This window comes from Panthera uncia, chromosome E1 (genome assembly GCF_023721935.1).
Source record: "Panthera uncia isolate 11264 chromosome E1, Puncia_PCG_1.0, whole genome shotgun sequence".
NCBI lineage: Eukaryota > Metazoa > Chordata > Mammalia > Carnivora > Felidae > Panthera > Panthera uncia.
This window is the reverse complement of record NC_064814.1, coordinates 13,113,505-13,136,550: the sequence shown is the minus strand read 5'-3', so window position 1 is coordinate 13,136,550 and position 23,046 is coordinate 13,113,505. Positions and strand designations below refer to the sequence as shown.

The window sequence follows — 23,046 nt, the reverse complement described above, 5'->3', positions numbered from 1 at the left end:
CTGGGTGGGGTCGGCCACCTCCAGAAAAGCCCTTTGCAGGGCCTTTCCGAGGGCGCTTCCTCCCGGTGCTGGGGCAGGACGTGGGTTGGGAGGGAAAGTGAGCGAGTGTGTGTGTGTCTGTGTATGGAACCCCACCCTCCTGGCCACATCTGGCCACTCCTGCACATGTGGCTCTGGCCTCGTGGCCACAGAGTCGTCAGTGTGGCTGGCGGGCAAACCGCAGAGGAATGTGCCTAGCAGTGCTGGGCGGAGAAGGGGCTGGTGGGGACCGAGATACTCTGCTCAGGCTTTACCGTCCCATCCCCACCTCCACTGGGTCCCAGGGGCCATATTCAGGCATAAGGGTGGTAGCGGGGCCTTAGCCTTCAGCAGGCTTTGCCCCTGCCTGGGTGACACTCATTCAGTATGGGTTCCCTGGAGAGATCCAGGCCCATGAGTTGCACAGGGTCTAGAAGCCTCTCTTAGCTCAGCCCTTAGTCCTCTCCCAGCTCCCTCTCCACTCCCGATGAGGATCGATGATGGGGGCCTGGGCAGACCCCTGCTTACGAGGGGAGGAGACACTGGTAGCCACCAAGATGTTGGGGTCCTTCCATCTCCAGGCCCTTCCTTGCCACAGGAAGGTCTTCCCAGCTCCCTGTGGCCTCCCTGGGCTGGAGTGAGAAAAGTGAGGGCTTTCTTTGGAGAATGAAATGGAAAAGAAACAAGGTGGGTCGGCCCTGCCTCTCTCACTTCCTCCTTCCTAGGCAGTGGGTAGCCTGCCTTCCCCTTCCTGCTGGAGGCTCTGTGGAGTGTGGGTTGGGCTTGGGGCTCCCTGCTGGTGTGGTGTTTGCCCAGTTGCCCTGGCAACCACGGGGCAGTGGTGGGGAGTGACATTCAGTGACCAGAGGACAGTGTACAGGGATCAAGAGGTCGAGACCCATGCTTCCCATAAGCCCATTGGAACATTTGCCTCTCCCTGGGGCCCCCTCAGCCCATTGCCCGCATGGGGGCCTGGACCCGAAGTCTTGGGACCCAGCAGACCGCTCCACCCCTTTCCGCTCCCCAGCGGGTTCTCCCTGAGACCAGAGTTCTGAGATCTCTGCCTGAGCTCCAGCCTCCGCCCCCCTTGCCATTACCCTTCTTCCTGTCTGATTCCCTTTCCTTTCCTGTCTCCTCCTCCCACCTCCTCCCTGCTCCTGCCCGCCCATTCTCTCATTCCCCCTCCCCCCAGGCACAGCTGCTGTTTGGCTCACTCTATATATAGCGGCATTTTCAGGGTAATTACAATAAAACTGTTGAAAGGAGATAATCCAGCAAAGGAAGCAGAGTCTGACTCCCAGCCCCCTCCTGTCCCTGGTTTGGTGCAGCCCTGCACCCCCTTTCCCTGAGTCCTCCTGCTCCAACCCCCCCCCCCATTCTTACAGCCTCTCCCTTGGGCCCCATCTTCCCTAGCTGGGTGTGGGGCAGAGAAAAGGGGAAAGGGTACGGGTGTCCTGAGGGTCCCCACAGGCTTCTCCTGGGTTTCCCAAGGGCCCTGGCTGCCAGCCCCATCAGTTCTAGAACCAGCCTCTGTGCTTCAGTTTCTTTAGGTTTCTTGGCAGGGAATGTGTGATGCTGAGAGGTGGGGTGGCGGCATGGGAAGGATAGTGGTTAAAAGCATAGGGTTTGGATTCACATTCTGGTTCTTTGATCACCTGGCTGTGTGTGTTTGGTCATGTACTTAAACCTTCTTTTCTTTCGGGGCACCCAGGTGGCTCAGTTGGTTGAGCGGCCAGCTTAGGCTCAGGTCACGATTTCACAGTTTGTGAGTTCGAGCCCCACGTCAGGCTCTGTGCTGACAGCTCCGAGCCTGGAGCCTGCTTCGGATTCTGTGTCTCCCTCTCTCTCTGACCCTTCCCTGCTCATGCTCTGTGTCTCTCTGTCTCTCTCTCTCTCTCAAAACTAAATAAATATTAAAAAAACTTTTAAAAACACAACAACCTATTTTCTTTCTCTTTTTAACTTTATTTATTTATTTTGGGGGGTGGGGAGACAGAGACAGAGGGAGAATCCCAAGCAGGTTCCACACTCAGCGTGGAGCCCGAGTCGGGGCTTGATCTCACAAACGGCGGGATCACGATCTGAGCTGAAATCAAGGGTCAGGCGCTTAACCTAACCGACTGAGCCACCCAGGTGTCCCTGTACTTGAACCTTTCTAAAGCCCGGCTTTCTCGTTAGGAAGGTAACTCATGTAAGATGCCCAGTGGTGTTAACAAGACAATTTATTACGCGTTGAGCACTCACAATCTTCCCGGTGCCGTGCTTCACGCTTTTGCGTATTTTCTTATTGAAGTTCATGGCTTGGACCTCAATTAAGGAAGAACACTGATTCTGTGGAGCAGAGGGCTCTGACTGCCTCCACCCCCCCACCCCGCCTGCCATCTATTCTCTTGGGTCTAGTGGGCCTGCCGGGGAGCTTTCTGGGCCCCCAGCATGGCTACCACGGCCTAGTAGCGGTAGGATCGGGCTCACTGACGCCTGTCTCTTCTCCCTGCAGTGGAGGTGAAGCCGGTGCTGCCGGGAGCCATGCCCAGCTCCATGGGGGGCGGGGGTGGAGGCAGCCCCAGCCCCGCGGAGCTGCGGGGTGCCCTGGCGGGCCCTGTGGACCCCTCACTGAGGGAGCAGCAGCTGCAGCAGGAGCTCCTGGCGCTCAAGCAGCAGCAGCAGCTGCAGAAGCAGCTCCTGTTCGCCGAGTTCCAGAAACAGCATGACCACCTGACGCGGCAGCATGAGGTCCAGCTGCAGAAGCACCTCAAGGTGAGCGAGGGGGGCGCGGGGGGGGCTGCCCAGACCTCCGACCCCCGCCCGGACCTGGCTCACCCCATCCCTCCTTCCCCCTGCCCCCCTCCCTGTGCCTCTGCAGCAGCAGCAGGAGATGCTGGCGGCCAAGAGGCAGCAGGAGCTGGAGCAGCAGCGGCAGCGGGAGCAGCAGCGGCAGGAAGAGCTGGAGAAGCAGCGGCTGGAGCAGCAGCTGCTCATCCTGCGAAACAAGGAGAAGAGCAAAGAGAGTAAGGCCTGGGGCCTCCCGCTCCTGCCGCCCCCCCCTCCCCCCCGCCCCCAAGCTGTGGGCTCCTGGCCCTGAGCACCCAGGTCAGCGGCGCCCTGTCCTGCAGGTGCCATCGCCAGCACTGAGGTGAAGCTGAGGCTCCAGGAATTCCTCTTGTCGAAGTCAAAGGAGCCCACACCAGGCGGCCTCAACCATTCCCTCCCACAGCATCCCAAATGCTGGTAATGGCCCTGGGCGGGCATGGGTCACAGAGGTGCGTCCCCCCCCCCCCCCCCCCCCCCCCCCCCCCCCGCCCCCGGGGGGGGGGGGGGCCCCGGGGGGGCGGGGGCCACAGGGGGGGGCCCCCCCCCCCCCCCCAATCAGGGGCTGCCCAGTTGCAGGATGGCAGGGGGCTCCTGGCCGGAAGCCAGATACAGGCCCTGCGATCTCTCTCAGGAGACGAGATTGCCACCCCTGGCTTCCCTCCTTGTTCCCCTCCCCAGATTCACTTCCTGTCCCTTTATGCAGTGGGTATTTCCTAAATGTGACTGCCACTAGGTGGCAGGCCCAGCTGGCTGGGTAATAATCTAGGTCTGTTTCCATCCCCACCCCACACCCCCCAGGGGAGCCCACCATGCTTCTTTGGACCAGAGTTCCCCTCCCCAGAGTGGCCCCCCTGGGACGCCTCCCTCCTACAAACTGCCTTTGCTTGGGCCCTATGACAGCCGCGATGACTTCCCCCTCCGCAAAACAGGTGAGCAGTGCCCAACCTGGCCTCCCAGAGTATGGCTCCTTGGAGGTAGGGGTGGGAGTGTGAAGGGGCCAGGCTGCAGGCGTGTGCGCATCCGTGTAGCTGTATCTGAGCCCTGCCTACCTTCTCCCTAGCCTCTGAACCCAACTTGAAAGTGCGTTCGAGGCTAAAGCAGAAGGTGGCTGAGCGGAGAAGCAGTCCCCTCCTGCGTCGCAAGGATGGGACAGTCATTAGCACCTTTAAGAAGAGAGCTGTTGAGATCACTGGTGCTGGGCCTGGAGGTAAGGCCTCCTCTTTTGTTCCTGTTCTGAGGTCCTGGGAGTGGGGGGTGGCTCTGAGCAAGCCCAGGTGACAGCCAGTTCTCCCATAGTGTCGTCCGTGTGTAACAGCGCACCAGGCTCCGGCCCCAGCTCTCCCAACAGCTCCCACAGCACCATTGCTGAGAATGGCTTTACTGGCTCAGTCCCCAACATCCCCACTGAGGTACAGGCCTGCTGAGGGCTGGGCGGGCGGGCCAGAGCTGCTCTGTTTCCCTTGGAAGAAGGAAGGCAGCTCCTTCCTGTCTGTCTTGCTGAGAGTACCCGGCAGGGACCTCTCCGCCCATGTGGACAGGCTAGAGGGACCTGTTGCCTCTAAGTGGGATTTGTCCCATGGGCCTCTGAAGGACTATGATCTCTCAGTACTGCCCAGGTGGGGCTTGGTGTGGGGAGCGGGGAGCAAGGCACCATTCAGAGCCCTCGGCCCCAGGTGGCCCCCCCTTTGCCTGCTCTCATGCCTGTCTCTCCCGACTGCTCCCTAGATGCTCCCCCAGCACCGGGCCCTCCCTCTGGACAGCTCCCCCAACCAGTTCAGCCTCTACACGTCTCCCTCTCTGCCCAACATCTCCCTAGGGCTGCAGGCCACAGTCACTGTCACCAACTCGCACCTCACGGTAAGTGTGAGGCACACGCCCCATCCTCCCTCTGGTGTCTAGGTTTGTGGTCCTGGGTGCCCCCAGCTGGGGTTTTTGTCCTCACAAGGCCCCGAAGGAGATCAGATGGCCTTCCTCAGAGTTGGGCGGTGGGAGGTGGGTGGGTGAGGGATGCCGATCCAAAGTTGGCGGGACTGGGCATGGTATGTGCCTCTCCTTCATTTCCGTCTCTCTTTCCCTCCCCCAGGCCTCCCCGAAGCTGTCAACGCAGCAGGAGGCCGAGAGGCAGGCCCTCCAGTCCCTGCGGCAGGGTGGCGCGCTGACGGGCAAGTTCATGAGCACATCCTCCATCCCCGGCTGCCTGCTGGGCGTGGCGCTGGAGGGTGACACCAGCCCCCACGGGCATGCCTCCCTGCTGCAGCATGTGCTGCTGCTGGAGCAGGCTCGGCAGCAAAGCACCCTCATCGCTGGTGAGTGGGGGCAGCAGCTGTGCGAGGGAGTGGGTGTCAGGCTCCTCCTCCGAGGGCGCGAGGCAACCACCAGGGAGTAGCCGGGGACACTCTTCAGCTCTACCACAGCTCCCCTCCATGGCATCGTTGATTTCTTCTGTATTGCGTTGCTTGGACATTATCGAGCACCTCCAGCCCTCCAGGTGCTGTTCTCGACGACATCGATTGCTGCGATGTGCTCAGGTTCCAGAGCAGTGCCGTCCAGTAGAAATACAACACAAGCCACATATGCAACTTAAAGTTTTCTAGAACCGTGTTAAAAATATATATAAAAAGAGGGGCGCCTGGCTGGCTCGATCAGTAGAGCATGTGACTCTTGATCTCGGGATTGTAAGTCTGAGTCCCGTGTTGGGTGTAGAGCTTACTTAAAATCTTTTTTTAATTTGAATTTCATTTCATTTCATTTCATTGTTTTAAAGTTTATTTTGAGAGAGAGAGAGAGGGAGAGAGCACGCACACATGCACAGGTGTGCACGTGAGCTCGTGAGCAAGGGAGGGAGAAGGAGAGAGAGGGGGAGAGAGAATCCCAAGTAGGTTCCATGTTGTCAGTGCCGAGCCTAGTGAAGGGCTTGATCTCCCGAACCGTGACATCGTGACCTGAGCCGAAATCAGGAGTTGGACACTTAACCAACTGAGCCATCCAGGTGCCCCAGAATCTTTTTATTTTTATTTTTCATTTATTTTTTATTTTAGAGAGCACACAAGTGGGGCAGAGGGGGAAAGAGAGAGAGAGAGAGAAAGAGAGAGAGAGAGAGAGAGAGAGAGAGAGAGAATATCTTTAAGCAGGCTTCATGCTTAGTGTAGAGCCTGACATGGGGCTTGATCCCATGACCCTGGGATCATGACCTGAGCTGACATCAAGAGTTAGACCCTCAACCGACTGAGCCACCCAGGCACCCCAAAAATAAAAGCTTTAAAAAAATCGTGAAAGGAAACAGGTGAAATTAACTTTAATATATACACACGTACACATACATATTTTTAAGATTTTATTTATTTAGTTATTGTGCACACCCAGCGAAGGGCTTGAACTCACAACCCTGAGATCAAGAGTCTCACGCTCCTCCGACTGAACCAGCTGGGTGCCCCAACTTTGATATACGTTTAATTCGCTAGGTCTGGAATATTATCATGTCAACATATAATCAATATAAAGGGTTACCGATGAGACCATTTACTTTGTGCTTCATACTGTCTTGGAAATCCAGTGTGTATTTCATGTTTAGAGCACATCTCAACTCAGGCCACATTTTAAGTGCTCAGGAGTCACATGTGGCTGCAACTGTGGGATTGGATGGCACAGCTTTGGGCAGTCAGACCATAAGCAGCTGGTGGCATCAGAAGAGGTTCTGCTTAAAAGACAAGTGATCCTTGGGGTGCCTGGGTGGCTTGGTCGGTTAAGCATCCGACTTCGGGACTTCGGCTCGGGTCATGATCCCGCGGCCCGTGAGTTCGAGCCCCGTGTTGGGCTCTGTGCTGACTGCTCAGAGCCTGCAGCCTGTTTCAGATTCTGTGTCTCCCTCTGTCTCTGCCCCTCTCCTGTTCATGCTCTGTCTCTCTCTGTCTCAAAAATAAATAAACGTTGAAAAAAAAATTAAAAAAAAAAAAGACAAGTGATCCTGGCCCCCAGACTTCCCCACCTGATGGGATCCTTGTCTATGATCAGGGGGGTCTCGTTGCCGTTGGGGAAAGCTAGTCCTTGTTCAGCCATACTGAGGGCCTAAGACCGTATGTGTAGTCATAAGGGAATCAAAGAGAGAGAGTGGTGAGTCCAGGATGGCTTGCAGGAGGCAGTGGGTCTGAGCTACAAAACTGTTGCATTGTGGGGAGGAGGAAGAAGGGGGCTCAGGTTTGGGGGCAGGGTGCCCCAGGCCCCTCCAAGGTTTCTCCTGATCATGTCGGTGGTGGTGTTCCAGGAGGGGGAGAGCCTCGGGGTAGAGGGGGGGCATCCCGGAGCCCCGACAGTGATGGTTACTCGCCTTTCCCCACTGCACAGTGCCACTCCACGGGCAGTCCCCGCTGGTGACAGGTGAACGTGTGGCCACCAGCATGCGGACAGTGGGCAAGCTCCCGCGGCACCGGCCCTTGAGCCGCACTCAGTCCTCCCCGCTACCCCAGAGCCCCCAGGCCCTGCAGCAGCTGGTCATGCAGCAGCAGCACCAGCAGTTCCTGGAGAAACAGAAGCAACAGCAGCTGCAGCTGGGCAAGGTGAGCTGGGGGAGGTGAATGGCCAGGGCTGTGCTGGGGGCAGGACACCGGACGGCACCGGGCCGGCAGGCAGGGAGCGGGGGCTGACGCCCGGGGCCACTCCCCACGCCGTATCTGCTCCGAGTTGCCACCTTGCCTCACGCGGAAGCTCTGTACGGGCAGGGCGGCTACCAGGGAGAGGCAAGGGGAGGACGGACCCTCCTGGGCCACGGGCCGCACGGTCGCTCCCCCTTCCAGCCGGCGTGTCCCTTTGCTCTGCTCCCAGATCCTCACCAAGACTGGGGAGCTGCCACGGCAGCCCACCACCCACCCCGAGGAGACAGAGGAGGAGCTGACTGAGCAGCAGGAGGCCTTGCTTGGGGAGGGGGCCCTGACCATCCCCCGGGAAGGCTCCACGGAGAGTGAGAGTACGCAGGAAGACCTGGAGGAGGAGGAAGAGGAGGAGGAGGAGGAGGAGGAAGAGGAGGAGGAGGACTGCATCCAGGTCAAGGACGAGGAGGGCGAGAGCGGCACCGAGGAGGGGCCCGACTCGGAGGAGTCCAGTGCTGGTTACAAGAAGGTGCTCCCTCCACCCCGGCCCTTGATCGCCACCCCTCTGTCCCCTGCAGCCCCTTCCCATCTTTGCCTTTCCCTCTCCCTGGTCTGCGCTTCCCAGGCTTTCTGAAGAGAGCCAAAGCAGAGTGGGAAAGAGACAAGGGGCTATGGAAGGGGGCGCTGCTTGTGTTGGTCTCAGAGCCATCTGTGCCCCAGTCTGCCAGCCCCTCCCTGTGTCTGTGTCTGCCCTTGCCACAGGCTGCTTGTGTGTGTGTGTGCGTGTGTGTGTGTGTGTGTGTGCGCGCGCGCGCACATGGCCTGTGTATCTGCGTTTCTGCTTGCGTAGGGCCGGTTGCGCATTGGTCTCTGCGAGCATGCGCGTGTGTACACACACACCCCCGCTGTTACTACAGTCCCCCTGCACCTAGAACGCACTCCATTCATTGCGGACACAGCCGAGCCCTCCGGGCCTGACTCATCCTGCCCCCTCCCACGCCCCCGTCCCTCCCAGCCTCTTACCTCAATGCTACTCTGGCGTGACTCATCCCTTCCCCCCACCCCCCTATCTCCTGGGAGGTGGAGATGGTGAAGGCTGGAGTGCCTCCTGTCCCTGGTGGGAGGAGATGGGGGAAGGGGGAGGTTTGGAAGAGAAGGACTGGAACAGGGGCCCCTTTGGGGGGCCCGGGACATTTGCCCTCACTTGCGTCTCACGCTCCCTCCCACTCTCCTCCTGCCCAGGTGTTCTCAGATGCCCAGCAGCTGCAGCCCCTTCAGGTGTATCAGGCACCCCTCAGCCTGGCCACTGTGCCCCACCAGGCCCTGGGCCGTACCCAGTCCTCACCTGCTGCCCCTGGGGGCATGAAGAGCCCCCCAGACCAGCCCACCAAGCACCTCTTCACCACAGGTGAGCCCCACCCCCGCCAGCTGTCCTTCCACCGTGTGCCAGGGTGCCTGTGCATCGTGTCTAGCCTCGTGCGACCCGCTGAGGGACCACCTGTTTTTTGCACCATGGCCGCATAAGCCCTTGGGGCCCTGGGTGAAGAGAGCTCACTGTCTCAGTTGGTCCCTGCCCTTCTAGCTTCCTGTCCTCCTCCCTGTGGGGTCAAAAGTGAGGCCTCAGTCCATTCCAGAAAGCTTTCCCACACGAAGCTGCCCTATGCTGGGCTCTGAGGGGGCACAGTTGCCTGGGGATGGCCCTGCCTTACCAGTGGGGTGTGGGGGGCTGGGGGAACGGCACACGGGCTGTGACAGAAGGGGGAAAGGTGGATGTGCCCTGAAGGGAGTAGAGTGTTGAGAGCATGATGTGCAGAAATCAAAACCAGTGGCGGGGGGGGGGGGGGGGCCTGGGTGGCTCAGTCAGTTAAGCGTCTGACTCTTGATTTCAGCTCAGGTCTATGATCTCACCTGAGATCCAGCCTCGCATCAGACTGTGCGCTGACCGCGCAGAGCCTGCTTGGGATTCTCTCCCTCTGTCTCTCTTCTCTCCAAATAAATACATAAACATTCAGGGGCAGGCTGGTTGAGGCTGGAGGAGCAGGGGGGGCTTTTGACGGGCGGTAATGGGAGAAAGGAACCGCGGGAGGAGAGGAGAGGGGCCGGTGTGTGGGAAGGCGGCTGGGGTGGGGCCGGGGTGGCCGTGGGGAGGTACTGGGGCCAGGGCTGACTGGGGAGAGCTTGGTGAGCTCTGCCGGGGATGGCAGTGGCTAGGCTGCCGTGGCCCAGAGCGGTGCTGGCTGACGGGTATGTCTCCGGTCCAGGTGTGGTCTACGACACGTTCATGCTGAAGCATCAGTGCATGTGCGGGAACACACACGTGCACCCTGAGCATGCCGGCCGGATCCAGAGCATCTGGTCTCGGCTGCAGGAGACAGGCCTGCTTAGCAAGTGTGAGGTGAGGGAGCCTCTCCTTCTTCCAGCCCCCCCCCCCCCCCCCCCCCCCCCCCCCCCGCCGCCCAAACCCAGCCCAGGCCTTTGTGTCTCTGTGTCCATGAGGCCTCTCTCTGTGTCTTCTTCATTTTTCTTTCAGCCCCTGACCTCAGGGTCAGTCCCTTCAGCCACCTCTCGGTTCCATCCCTCATAGCGCATTTTGCCGAGCGGGGGTGGTCCCGGACTGGGGTACGTGGGGGGCCAGGGCATACAGTAAAACCTGGGATTGTGAGGAACTTGTTCTGCGAGTGTTCCACAAGACGCCTCTAATCAATTTGAACTTGATAAACAAGCGATGTCTTGCAATACGAGTGGTACGGGACGCCGAACGTCACATGATCACCACTGAGCCAATGGTTCTTGAAATTCGCTTTGATATACAAGTGCTTTGGATTATAAGTATGTTTCCGGAACAAAGTATGTTCCCAAAGCAAGGTCTTACTGTACTCTCTCAAAATCCTTTGGATCTCTTAAGGCTGGAAAGCAGCTTCATGTGTCCCGGGCGGTAGGACAGAGAGAGGGTCTGGGCATCAGGGAGAGCTGGGCCTTCAGTGCATCCCCTCACTGGCCTCTTCTGCGCTCCCCGTACAGCGGATCCGGGGTCGCAAAGCCACACTGGACGAGATCCAGACGGTGCACTCCGAATACCACACCCTGCTCTATGGGACCAGCCCCCTCAACCGACAGAAGCTTGACAGCAAGAAACTGCTTGGTGAGCCAGCAGGCATGGGGCAGGCTGTGTGCGCTGCCCTGGGGGATAGGGAGCTGTCAGCGTAGGCAAGTGGGTCCCAGTGGGCACAGATCATACCCTTGGCTGAGGTGGCACAGCTGCCACATTGCACACCTCCAGGGGGCGCCATTCACATAGACCACCGTGTGGGTGGGGTGCATTGCAGGAGGGTGGAGGGTGACAGGTCAGGCTTAGTGATGGGGGAGGGCTTTGCTCGTCTCCCTAATCGATCCATGCCCCTTTTTCCCCGCCGTCTGCCCCAGAGGTAAGGTGTTCCTGCCAGAGGACAGGGGACAGACCTCTCCCAGCTGGCGTGGGGTGCAGAGGCCTGTGCTTGGGTCTGGCCTTCTTTTTTTGGTGCTGGAGCTCACTGCCCTCTGGAGGCCCCAGCCTATAGCCTTGGCACTTGAGGCAACTTCCAGAGTAGCTTTGTCCCTCTTCCTTGCAGGCCCCATCAGCCAGAAGATGTATGCCATGCTGCCTTGTGGGGGCATTGGGGTGAGTAGGGCACCTGCCAGTAGGGATGGATGGGCGGCACTCCCAGCTCTTGCCCCCCACCCCCCTTCCCCGCCCACCATGGCCGCTGGCCCACTGTCCAGGTGCCCACCCCCATTCTTGCCCTCCCCCTGCAGGGGGCACGCTGAAGCCTGCTCTCCTGCCCCCGCAGGTGGACAGTGACACTGTGTGGAACGAGATGCACTCCTCCAGTGCCGTGCGCATGGCAGTGGGCTGCCTGGTAGAGCTGGCTTTCAAGGTGGCAGCAGGAGAGCTCAAGGTGAGTGTGTGCCTAGGGCCTCGGCATCACGTGGCCTGGTCCTGCATCCTCAGGGGTAGAGGACGGGGGCAGCCTTGGCTTTCCCCTGAGCAAGCAGGCAACCTTAACTCTCAGGTGCCAGAGTGGGGGGGAGGTGATGGCTCCCGGGCCAGCCGGGGGGGTGAGTGGTAAAGAGGGACTGGCAAAGAGGTACTAACATCTGATGCTCTCGTGGGTCTCTTGAGATCAGAGGTGGTGTCTACTTGCCCACGTGGCCTGCGGCTGTGTTCTTAGTGTGTGGGATACATGTTTTTGACCTGTGTTCTCTTCCCTGCCTGGTTTGTGTTTCTCTCCTCTGCGTCCACCCCTTCTGTGGCCACCTTGCCTGTCTATCTGTCGTCCCCGTCCCCCTGTCTGCACCTCTTCAGAATGGATTTGCCATCATCCGGCCCCCAGGACACCACGCAGAGGAATCCACAGCCATGTGAGTGCCACGCCTGCCCTGCCCTAGACCCGCTGCCCTCCTCCCTTCCCCTCTCCCTCTCAGCTGAGCTGATGTGTATCTTTTGCTCATGCAGCAAACAGTCTGCTAAAGCTGACCTCCCCCATCCTTTTCTCCCCCCCACCCACCAGGGGATTCTGCTTCTTCAACTCTGTAGCCATCACAGCCAAACTCCTACAGCAGAAGCTGAACGTGGGCAAGGTTCTCATCGTGGACTGGGTAGGCAGGGGGCTGGTGGGACCAGGGTCAGCCTTCAGGAAGGCACCCCCCCCCCCAACACTGCCACCTATTCCTTAGGTGCCCACACTGCTGCTGGGCCTGATGACTTACCTTGTATCTTCCTGCTGGAGCATCAGCCCAGCCCTCCCATTCCCATGGGCCTCCCTCCTTGCTAAGAGAGACTCAAAAGTGGCCTGAGCCCCAGTCCACCTTGGCCCCGACCTTGTAGCCTCAAGCAACCAAGATTTTCTACCGTGAACAGTGTAGACTGTTGCCACCGTTGCTAGAGGTACTCTTGACTGGGGTTGGCTGTGTGCCAGGACACACGGTACTGCTCGTGGTTCGTATCGAGTGGTAGGAGTCAGGATGTGCATTTCTATAAATGGAGAGACACTGAGCTGTTGGGTGAAATAGCCGACCAAAGTCACAGAGTTTGGGATGTTGGCACTGTGCTTCGGATGAGACCTTTTGGCCCCAGCACTTCTGCTCTTGCTCCTGGGCGCCACTTCTCAAACCCCGCCTCTCACGGCAGAGGGAAAGGCACCCGCCACTCCCCATAACTGGGAAGTAGCCAGGAGCAGTGCTCATCAAAGATGAGGACTCTTTGAAGCCCCACTTTGGCTTAAAAACTCACGTAAGTTGGGTCCTTCGGAGTGTATCTGCTTTCGGTTCCTTACTAGCCTTAAGGTTTCCCTCCACGCTGTTGAGGACAATGGTGCAGGGCGACCCGCCGTATTCGTCCCACGGCTTTGTATCTCTTCTGTACCGTGCCATGTTCTGGCCCACAGACCCTGGGTAGAGAAGTGTGGGGCGATACTGTTGCGGACAGAACACGCTGCCTTGCACCCCCAGAGTTCACCATAGGGTGGAGGTGGGGGGCAAGTGGAATTTTGACCATTGGGCCCGAGACTGGACCTTTTTTCTGACGCTCCCACCTCTGCCGTCTAGGACATTCACCACGGCAATGGCACCCAACAAGCGTTTTACAATGACCCGTCTGTGCTCTACATCTCCCTGCATCGCTATGACAACGGGAACTTCTTTCCAGGCTCTGGGGCTCCTGAAGAGGTACAGTTCCTGGGTTCAATCAAATATGGGGCCCCTTGGGGAGGTAGCAGAATGGGACCTAGCAGGGAGCCAGGGAGGCCTGTGGTGGTGCTGATATCCAGGGAGTCCGGGCTTCTAGCGGGAGGACCACGCAGGCCAACTGTCCCTCCACCAAGAGCAGCAGTGAGTGGAGTAAGGGCTGGACTCAGGGCTGAGGGCGGGGCCGATGTCTGGGATCCCCAGGCAGTGAGAATAACCCCTCCCCACCACGCTGCCAGGTTGGCGGAGGGCCAGGTGTGGGGTACAATGTGAACGTGGCATGGACGGGAGGTGTGGATCCCCCCATCGGAGATGTGGAGTACCTAACGGCCTTCAGGTGGGCACTGAGAAGGGCCAAGGGCAGGGTGGGAGCCCCCTGGGCCCTGCCATGGGAGGGGCAGAAGGCACTCAGGTTGGTGTGGGTGAGGGGTCTTGTCTCGGGGGGGGAACACAGAGTGAGGGGAGGCCTGGCCTAGCCACCTGCCAGGGTCAGCTTGGGCCCTCCCTTTGCAGGACAGTGGTGATGCCCATTGCCCACGAGTTCTCACCTGACGTGGTCCTGGTCTCTGCCGGGTTTGATGCTGTTGAGGGACACCTGTCTCCACTGGGTGGCTACTCTGTCACCGCCAGATGTGAGCTGCTGGGGGATTGAGGGAGGGCGTGGAGCAGGAATAGACTGGCATTGCGGAGGTGGGGAGGAGGAAAGCGGAGGGGCAGGTCCAAGACGTGGAATCATCTTGGAGGGGCTTCCCACTCCCTCTGCCAACCTTGGCCTTGGGGTGGCGGGCAGGCATGTGGGTGTGGGGTAGCAGAGGGTAGATCTCCTCCCAGAGCCATAGGGGTGGGACTTGTTGATCCCTATGTTTCGGTGGTGCTCCTCATGACATAATTGGAATTTCTTTTAGCCCACCCGTTCTGTTTTGTCTTTATTTATTAAGATTTTTAAAAAGTTTTATTTATTTAAGCAATCTCTACACCCAATGTGGGTCTCAAACTCACGACCCTGAGATCAAGAGCCACATGCTCCACCGACTGAGCCAGTCAGGCTCCCCTGTTCTCTTTTGCCTTTAACGGAGCATTTAGTCCGTTGACATTGAATTTTATCACGGATATATATCTGGGTTTAAGTCTACTATTTTATTTTGTGCTGTTTGTTCCTTCTCTCACGTTGCTTTTTCTCTCCTTTCTTATCTTCTTTTGAATTTTTTTTTTTTCCAAACCATTTTGGTTTCCTCACTTCGCCCATCCCTAAAGGTTTTGGCCACTTAACCAGGCAGCTGATGACGCTGGCAGGGGGCCGGGTGGTGCTGGCCCTGGAGGGAGGCCACGACTTGACCGCCATCTGTGATGCCTCTGAGGCCTGTGTCTCAGCTCTGCTCAGCGTGGAGGTAAGGGATGCAGGGAGGCACTGGGGGAAGTGGACTAGTAAGCCAGGGGGTGAGGGCCCAGGGAGAGGCCAGTAAGGGAGGGCCCCTTTCCTGATTAAGCAGCACTGAGCGCCCTTGGGAAGGTTTTCCTGGGTTCCAAAGACACCCGGTGGCTAGGGAGGGCTTTCTGACTCAGGGTTCCTCCTGGGTTCCTCAGGGTTCCTTTCTGCTGTTTACCCTTGTCACGGGAGATGGTTGGGGCTGAATGGGGTGCTCAGAGGGCCAGGCACCGCCACCCACTCCCCACCATAAGCCGTACGCCTTCTCTTCTTTCCCCTGCCAGCTGCAGCCCTTGGACGAGGCAGTCTTGCAACAAAAGCCCAACATCAACGCAGTGGCCACGCTAGAGAAAGTCATCGAGATCCAGAGTGCGTGGGGACAAGGCAGAGAGGCTCAGACCTCGGCTTGCCAAAGGGGCAGAAGCTTGTGGGTTTGCCAGGGCTGGGGATGTAGTATGCTTTCTGTCCTCCCTGATCCCCGTCTACCCCTCGTCCACAGGCAAACACTGGAGCTGCGTACAGAGGTTCGCTGCTGGTCTAGGCCGTTCCCTGCGGGAGGCCCAGGCAGGGGAGACGGAGGAGGCTGAGACTGTGAGCGCCATGGCCTTGCTGTCGGTGGGGGCCGAGCAGGCCCAGGCTGCTGCAGCCCGGGAGCACAGCCCCAGGTAAGGTTCCTCCTGACCTCTGCCCTCACCCAAGCCGGTGCCCCCACCTCAATGCCCCTCCCTGTGCTTGTTCCCACAGGCCGGCAGAGGAGCCCATGGAACAGGAGCCTGCCCTGTGACACCCTGGCCCCCGTCCCTCTGGGCTTCATCATTGTGATTTTGTTTATTTTTTCTATTAAAAACAAAAAGTCACACATTCAACAACGTGTGCTGTGTGGGTCTCTCAGCCTCGCCCCCCCCTGCTCCTCTAAGCCGCCTCAGGCCTCCTGCCCAACTCCCCCCAGCAAGACCCACGTCTCCACTCTAGAAGTTTCCTCCCCCTGAAAGGTACGGGGGTACCCTTTCCAGCCTCACCTCCATGCTGTGTCCCGTACCCGCTTCTCTGCATTCTGTCCTTTTCCACCTTGGAGACTGGGCCGGCTTAAAGTGGGTGTGGGGCCCAGATAGTACCTTCTAGTTTTGGAGTCTCGCTAAGTGAGGAGGGAACAGTAAGTTTGGTGCCTTGGCTTCAGCTAACTGGGGGAAATGCCTTAATTTCACCCTCCTCCCCTCTCCAACCTCAGGGGAAGATCCAGAAGGTTGCTCTACAGTCTAAGATACAGAGTGGAGGGGAGGTGGGCTCCCACCCCGCGATTCCCCACCCTTTTCCCTCTTTGTTGTCCTCACCATCTCTGCATAGACCCCTTCTCCTCCTCCTTTCTCCTGGCCTCAGCACCGGGGGAAGACTTGTGCCCTAGGATGTGGGCCTGTGGTCTGTGGGCAGGGCTGTCTGGCCTCATACTCCTCAGGACCTCTTTGCCCTTCCCAGGGGTTGGAGAGGGTCAAAGTGTGTGGGGAGGGATGGGGCTGGACTCCTGGGTTCGGAGGGACCAGGAGGAGTCTTAGAACCAGGCTTGCTCTCAGCCTTACTCTGTGGGCTTCCCTGCCCCTCTGCTGGCACAGCCTGGGGACGGGGAGGTGGTCCCTGCAAGGGCCGGGGGTGGTGGAGCCTCCAGGCTGGTGAGAGCCCCCTTGCTGTTCAGGACCAGATTTCCCCAGCTATCCAGTGGTCACTGGCCCACCTCCCTTCTGGGGCCTTTTACGTTGAAGCCTGGGGATGGTGAGAGTGGGGTTTCTAGAAGGGGGCAGGGCCAGAACCCAGGAGTCTGCCCTCACCTGTAGCTTCCCTTCCTCCTGGGCTGCCTCTCCTGGCCACTAGCCCAAGGGAGCTAAGACCAGGAGAGGCTGGGGGCCTGCAAGGCCTAGGGAATGCCGTCTAGCCTGTAGGAAACCAAAGATGGGAAGTGGCTCCTAGGGGGCTGCGTCTTCCTCGGTCCTCTTGTCAACACCACATACGCTTTTCTGCCCCATCCCGAGGGCCCCCCCCCGCCCACCGTCTGTTTACATATTATCCTAATGGGGGCCTGAGTAGGGTTGAGGGAGCCAGGGGAGGGGCAGGAGCCCCACCACCACTGGTTCGTTGCGTGCTTGTGTCCTGTGTGTTGTTAGTGTATTCTAGATCCTCCTGGGGGATGTGGATGGGGCTAGGCCCAGTGTACCAGGCCTCTCCATGCCGAGCCCCAGCTCCAGGCCCTTCTCTCTCTCCCATGGCTGGTCTGGTTCTCATGTAAACCCACTCCTTGCTTTGTCTCCCTGGATATGGATTTCAGTTAAGTATTTTGTAATCTGTTAAACTGTGTGTCTTATGTAAATAAACTTGTTTCTGGCAGTGCCTTCTGGGGCTGATGTCTCTCTTCTCTGGGCTTCCAAATGGAGTAGAGGTTCCCATTCCCCACCCTGGCCAAAAAAAACGGCTCTTCTTTTCTCCAGCCCCTGGATTGGCCAATTTAGGAAACAGGAGGCTGGGGTGGGAGGGAGTGGAGTCTCTGTCCTGTAGATTAAAGACAAGGTGTCACTGAATGTAGCCATAGCATCTCATGGGACCTCTCTTGTGGCCTAGCCGATGATGCTGGGCCCAGGCTGAGGGTCTCTGGAAACAAGCGTTGTAGGGGGAGGGGGAGTGTACAACAGGTGGCCTGGCAAGGGTCTCACTTGCACACACACAGGCAAGTTCAACGGAAATGTGCGCATAGGCAAAAAAGAAATCCAGATGTATTCAAGGGCTTTTATTGGGGCCTCTGTGAACCCCTCACAGTGTTACAGGACCCCACTGGTCTTGATGTTGCCTTAGCTCTCCGGGGACTCAGGGGAAGGCAAAAGGACCGGCATTTTTGGGAGAAAGAAGGCCCTTTGGGGTGAAGACCAGATGCTGGAGAAGTGGGAGACTGAGGACGACCAGGGCCTGTGGGAGCCGGAAGGGGATGGGGCTGCCTCCTGGAGTGGGGAGGGAGGTCACAGATCACGGAGTGTTGGCTTTGGGGGGGGCGGGGCAAGTGGCAATAGGAGGCACTTGAAGTCAGGAAGAGCGGATGGGTGGTATTTCCTGGGCACTGAACGTGTGCACCACCCAGGGCACAAGGGCCAGGACGAGGCATGGCCAGAGGGTGTACTTGAGGAAATTGAAGATATAGAAAAGGCTGATCTGAGGTGGGTAGCCCAGCCAGTCCAGGGGGCCCAGCAGCCCCACGGCCAGCACAAGACAGACTATCTTCTGGCCATGTCCCAGGTATGCTCGCCGTACCTGGGCATAGCAGGGAGAGTGCAGGGCAATGCCCAGACCCAGGGCGGCCCCTGAGTCACGGCTCAGGGAGGCAAAGGGCCGGCTATCCAAGTGCACCCACTCAGGCCGCTCACACCACTTGGAGGCCAGACTGATGGACCTGTGGGGAGGAGGGGGTCTTTGCAGGAGAGACCTCCCCCCTCTGGAACCTAGAGGGCCAATGGCTCTCAGCCCCTTTGGAGTCTACCCCCATGTTGTGCTGTGACCCCAGGAGAGTCTGTGTGAACAGGTCACATGTTCCTTTTTGGCTACGACAAACCAGGGACCCACCGGGCTGGGTACGGGTGAGGCAAAACGGGCTCCGGCCTGCCCAAACTTCAAAGCAGGACTTACCAAGAAAGATCCAGGCCCAGTGTAAAAAGGGTCCAGTAGATGAGGCTGGCACCCAGCAAGAGGGCCAGTGAGGTCAATCCATAGAAGCTTAGCTCCCGCTCCATGGGTACCCGGGGGGCCATCAGCCAGCCCAGCGCAGCACCTAGGGAAGTAAGGTGACAGCAGCTTCAGGGAGTTTGGGGGATATGAGCCCCCTGAGCTGAAGGGCAGCTTGGCAGAATAGACAGGTATAAAAGGGCCTTGGGGTCAGCTATACGATGGGAGGATCCTATACGGGTCCTCCCACTGCCAGTGGCACCCCGTAGGCCCACCATGTTGCCCCAGTTGCTCACCAGTTATTAGGCCAGCCAGCACCTGGTGGGGGAAATGTGCTAAGAGGAAGACCCGGGACAGGCCGACCGCCAGTAGGAAGGTGCAGTAAGCCAGACTAGGTATCACCCTCACCCAGCGGCTACAAAGAAGAAAAGCAAACGGTTCAGGGGGTGTCCACACACAGCTTGGCTTCCCTCAGCACCCAAGCACTTCATGGTTTGACCAAATGCCCCCAGGGTCCCCAGAACTCCAGCTCCCAGGATGCCCTGCTGCTGCGTTCTTTGGGTCCAGGGCACCATCACCCCTGTCCTCATTGGTAGGCAATGCCAACGTGTACCTGTGGGCCCGAGTGGCCATCTGGGAAGAGATGGCCGTCATTATGGGCCAGAGCGCTGCTCCCGTGATCATGCAATGTCCAGAAGGGCTGCCTGCCAGAGGATCCAGAAGATTGAGGTGAGAGGATGAGGGTGGAACCCAGGAGCCCCTGGCAATAGCTGAACCCCGTTGCCCACCCCCTGCATTGGTCCATGGCTCTCTCTGCCCTGAAGCCTTCTTCACCCCTGCCTGAGGCCACCGCTCTCAGGCTTCTGCTTTGTCTCTCAGATCTACTGTAAACAAGGTGGGCAGCTGGCACTCTAGCCTGGGTGCCCTCCTCTGGAATTCAAATCAGTCTTCCTGGAGTTTCTTAGCTCTCTGGGTCAGTAACTGAGAGGCTGGGCCTCTGGTTAGGCCACCCTGGCTGAAAAGTACCCTGAAACACTCACTGAACCCTAACCACACTGGGACAGGGAGATTTGGGGCTTCCCACCTGGACCAGTTTCACAAGAAGCAGGGAACTGGTGGACCTGGGCTGGGGCCTGGCTGTAGTAGCCAGACTCATGGACCCACCAAAAGGGCCTGTCTCCAAACAGAAGCCTAGAAGAGAACAGACAGAAGATGACATTATATGCGCACGCAGCCAGGGGAACAGGCGGGAGCAGAAGGATCCCCGGGAGTACTCTGGAGGGCCTGCAGGGTGGAGTCGGGAGGGGAGTCCAAGTCTGTGCATTACCTTGCCATGAGTTTTCACCTTGGAACAGAAGAACACATGCTATTTTTAAAGAAGTGATAAGGAGGAAAGAGATCGTGTGTGTGTGTGTGTGTGTGTGTGTGTATGCACATGCACGCTCTGAAATGCTCTGAAATGCTCACTAGTCCCGCTCTTACTCCTCCCACTGCAGGGCCAGCTCTGCTCTTCCCATTCCTAGAGAGCCCAGGACTTGACTTTCTGTTGCTCCCAGACTCCCCACTGACCCTCCTGAATCTTCCTCTCTCCAGTTCCCAAACTCCAGTCTGAATTACCTAACATGTGAACTCCTTGGGTGAAACTCTCTTGTTTGAGAACGGAAGTGGGAAATGGACAGAGGGGGCTGAGAAAGAATAAAGAGGACAAAAAGCTCAAAGTCCCCTGGCTGGTGACTTCACTGGACCCTGGGAAACCACATCCTGAAGAGGCGAGGCTGCTGTGGCCAGAAAGAGGAAAGGCAGGAGAGCAGAAAGATGCTGCTGGGGAGGGAGACAAAAGGCACCTGCCTCTCCTCACCACTAGGTTCGCACGCCAGGTGCTCAAAACACACTTAGGAAATGAATAGGAGCTTTGTCACTTGTTGGGGGGGGGGGGGCAGGCATTGAGAATGTCTACCCAAGGGAGTGGTCTGTCCTGTCGGGAACAGTAGAGGGGGAGGCTTATACGGACTCTGAGCGGGGAGAGAGCACAAAGCAAAGGGCAGTTAGGCAAGAAGGAAATGAGTAGACAGCTGTTTTTCCATTTTCAGGAGGAATGAAGCCTTTGCAGGGAAGAGTGGGAGGGAAGGTAATTCCTATTTTGTTTTTCAGCAAAGTCATTCCAGCCCATTCAAGTGTCTCCTATGAACTCCCTTCCCTCCCCCAGGCAGCAGAGGTTGAGGTGAGGGGAGGCACAGCTCCCCGCTGCACCCGAGAGAGACCAGGTGGCACAAAGAGATAAGGCCTGGGAGCCCCACCCACTTGCCTGGGATTCCTGGCTTCTAAGTCTGTGTGAAGTCTACCAGTGAATGAAGGAGAGAAGGAAGAAAAGTGTTCCCTGGAAGGCAGTGCTTTTCAAGTCTTACTATGCACTGCAATCACCTGAGGTCCCTGTTAAAATGCAGATTCTGATTCAGAAGCTCTGGCCCGGGGCCTGAGATCTTGCATTTCTAGCAAGTTTTCAAAGTGCTTCCTATGCTGTTGGTCATGGTCTGGGGAAACATACCTTAAATTTTGAGCCCTCTGTCCTTAGCTGCTAGTGTAAAGCCTGGCACAAAGCATGCTTCTTAACAACTATGTCAAATGAATGAATAGATGAATGAAAGAGTGAGCTGACAAGCAGGACCTTTTGCTACTTAAGTCACCACAGATGCTTCTTAAAATACAGATTCCCAACCCCTTCCCTTAAATTTCTAAGTCAGTATGTCTGCGGTGGGATGAGGTATTTGCGTTTTAAATATTGCATTGCACCCCTTAGGTGATTTCTCCCATCAGGCCTGTTTGAGAAACACTGGTCTCATGAGTAAGATGGGGACTCTTAGGTCTGAGTCCAAAATGCATGAAGATGCTCAAAGGAAAAAGTCAGGGACCCGGGGGTAGGGGTGAAGAGATCTTAAGGCCATGGGTTCAGTGGGGCGGGGTGGTGGGGGAGGTCCGAGCCTTTGAGGCACCTGCTGAGGGAGATCAGGGCTTGCCCAGGACTCAGGGCCGTTGGGGGTGGGGGACCAGGACGCCGAGGGCTTCGGTGTCTCACCACTTGAAGACGAGGTTGAGCCACTCGGTGATGAGGCTGATCCAGAGCACTGCGATGCCCACGCGGCGGGAGGCGTAGTAGGCCGCGGGGAAGTAGAACAGAAAGAGGCTCTTGGGATCGCCCAGAAAGGTGACCCAGAGCCACACGTTTTCCAGCCAAGGCAGCTGGTTCTGCAGCGCCTCGGCCATTGCGATGCCCGCGCCCAGCGTGGACTCCATGGCGACCGAGGGACCGGCCGGGCGGGGGTTTGCTCTATGGTGGAAGCCGAGGAGTGTCGGAGACGCCTCGGAGACGCCTCGGAGACGAGGATGCTGCTCTCCCCGCTGCCGTCCAAAAGCCCACCTTTCGGAGCCCTAGGCCCCGCCCCCTGCCAGCGACCGGCACAAGCCCCGCCCCTCCCCCGTCCCCCCCCTCCCCCGGTAGTCCCTGACTCGCGCGAGCCCAGCCTCTAGCCGGTACCGTTTCCTCTAGTGTTCCACCCGGGTCTTCCTTTCTACTGGGCAGCGCAGGGGACAAATCTTTGCGAAGGCGTTTCCGCAAAGCCCCACGTGGCTGCTGTTGCCGGCACGTGGGCATTGGGCGCAGAGTCGGCTCCCGCTGCTGTTCCGGGTCAAGGGAAGGACTAACCTGCGGGTGGGCGACGTGCCCAGGGTTCTTGCTTTGCTGCTGCGAAGATGGATATGTAATCTCCAAGGTCAGGATTCCTTCCAGACCAGACCTCTTTTCTCCAGTATCGCTGCCCTCCAAAGATATTCTGAGATTTCTTGGAGAGAGCGCTACGGAGACTCCTCCGAGGAGCCAGGCATCTCCGGTCGGCGCTGAAGCGGGGCTCTACATTTTCGGACACCGCTAATCGGCCCTTGCCTTTCTCCCCCAGCCCAAGAATCTCCCGCCCAAATTCGTCCGCTATTGATTTGGAAGCTGACAGATAAGCCTCTTGATTCTGAGGCGTCTAACCTAAACGCTTGCGAATTCTTACACATAGCAAGCAGTCCAAGTCTCACTTCCACTTCTAAGCTTGCCTTACCTCCCTCCTTGCCTTCCAAAACCCCGCTGGGCAGGTAAACCATGAGGTAGTAGCTGGGTTGGCATGGGAAGAGGAAGGGCACACACCCACGGCAAAATCTGGAATAATCCTCTCTAGGAACACACACGAAATAGAATCCTCACCTATTCTAGGCGAGGTCCTGCCTAGAGGCAGAGTTGGGGTGGGAGGAGACTGTTGAGTGGCTCCCCAGTTCCTTCCCACCTCAAGCAACTTTGTTCTTGGAGAGTTTTCTGCTGGGTGAATGAAAATGAGAATGTAAATATGGTTCTTCTTGGGGGAGAAATTAATTTCACTAATTAAAAAGGTGTGGGGAATGGAAGCTGGATATAAACGTTACTTCACTCCCTTGCTGTTTTTCATTTGCCCCAAGGAGAAAGCCTACATTTTCTAGGTCTTTGAAAGTTTGCTCAGGTTCTAGCCAGACAACCTTTACCAGCCTACCCCCACCACTCCATTTCATAATATTTCTGAGCTACTTTATGTTCCTTGAAATCCACAGGCTCTGTCTCCTTTTAGAGATCTTGAGTGTCCTTCAGGTCTCAGATTTTTTCACTTTCTCCAGGAAGCTTTTCCTAACAGTACCTGGCAGTCATATATATGAAAACTATAATCACAATGCCATATAAAAAGTGGAGCGGCAGTTACATGTGACTTGGGGTCAGAGTTGAAAGTT

The 23,046-nt window shown here is 57.8% G+C and overlaps 2 protein-coding genes across 6 annotated transcripts in view; one reads left to right on the top strand and one right to left on the bottom strand.

Annotated features, from left to right (window-relative positions):
* HDAC5 (histone deacetylase 5) overlaps window positions 1-16,924 on the top strand; it is a 38,588-nt gene extending 21,664 nt beyond the window's left edge. For 3 of the 5 annotated variants that reach the window (XM_049636220.1, XM_049636219.1, XM_049636223.1), the window contains 24 exons: window positions 2,516-2,775; window positions 2,882-3,026; window positions 3,132-3,246; window positions 3,628-3,758; window positions 3,890-4,036; window positions 4,126-4,238; window positions 4,555-4,686; window positions 4,913-5,135; window positions 7,171-7,382; window positions 7,648-7,941; window positions 8,655-8,820; window positions 9,674-9,807; window positions 10,434-10,554; window positions 11,021-11,070; window positions 11,240-11,347; window positions 11,755-11,810; window positions 11,960-12,047; window positions 12,996-13,115; window positions 13,373-13,470; window positions 13,647-13,765; window positions 14,388-14,521; window positions 14,844-14,928; window positions 15,059-15,224; window positions 15,304-16,924. In XM_049636220.1, the coding sequence (XP_049492177.1) occupies window positions 2,516-2,775; window positions 2,882-3,026; window positions 3,132-3,246; window positions 3,628-3,758; window positions 3,890-4,036; window positions 4,126-4,238; window positions 4,555-4,686; window positions 4,913-5,135; window positions 7,171-7,382; window positions 7,648-7,941; window positions 8,655-8,820; window positions 9,674-9,807; window positions 10,434-10,554; window positions 11,021-11,070; window positions 11,240-11,347; window positions 11,755-11,810; window positions 11,960-12,047; window positions 12,996-13,115; window positions 13,373-13,470; window positions 13,647-13,765; window positions 14,388-14,521; window positions 14,844-14,928; window positions 15,059-15,224; window positions 15,304-15,343 (3,257 nt within the window). In that variant the 3' untranslated portion in view covers window positions 15,344-16,924. The remainder of the gene's footprint in view (window positions 1-2,515; window positions 2,776-2,881; window positions 3,027-3,131; window positions 3,247-3,627; window positions 3,759-3,889; window positions 4,037-4,125; window positions 4,239-4,554; window positions 4,687-4,912; window positions 5,136-7,170; window positions 7,383-7,647; window positions 7,942-8,654; window positions 8,821-9,673; window positions 9,808-10,433; window positions 10,555-11,020; window positions 11,071-11,239; window positions 11,348-11,754; window positions 11,811-11,959; window positions 12,048-12,995; window positions 13,116-13,372; window positions 13,471-13,646; window positions 13,766-14,387; window positions 14,522-14,843; window positions 14,929-15,058; window positions 15,225-15,303) is intronic. The other 2 variants (XM_049636222.1, XM_049636221.1) reach the window with 1 other exon arrangement.
* Window positions 16,925-17,314: 390 nt separating this feature from the next.
* On the bottom strand, window positions 17,315-21,713 carry G6PC3 (glucose-6-phosphatase catalytic subunit 3). Its single transcript, XM_049636224.1, has 6 exons — window positions 21,326-21,713; window positions 19,337-19,443; window positions 18,866-18,956; window positions 18,549-18,667; window positions 18,217-18,358; window positions 17,315-17,983 (listed from the first exon to the last, which is right to left on the bottom strand). The coding sequence occupies exons 1-6, from the start codon at window positions 21,541-21,543 to the stop codon at window positions 17,620-17,622; spliced, it is 1,041 nt and encodes a 346-aa protein (XP_049492181.1). The 5' UTR covers window positions 21,544-21,713; the 3' UTR covers window positions 17,315-17,619.
* Window positions 21,714-23,046: the final 1,333 nt, after the last annotated feature.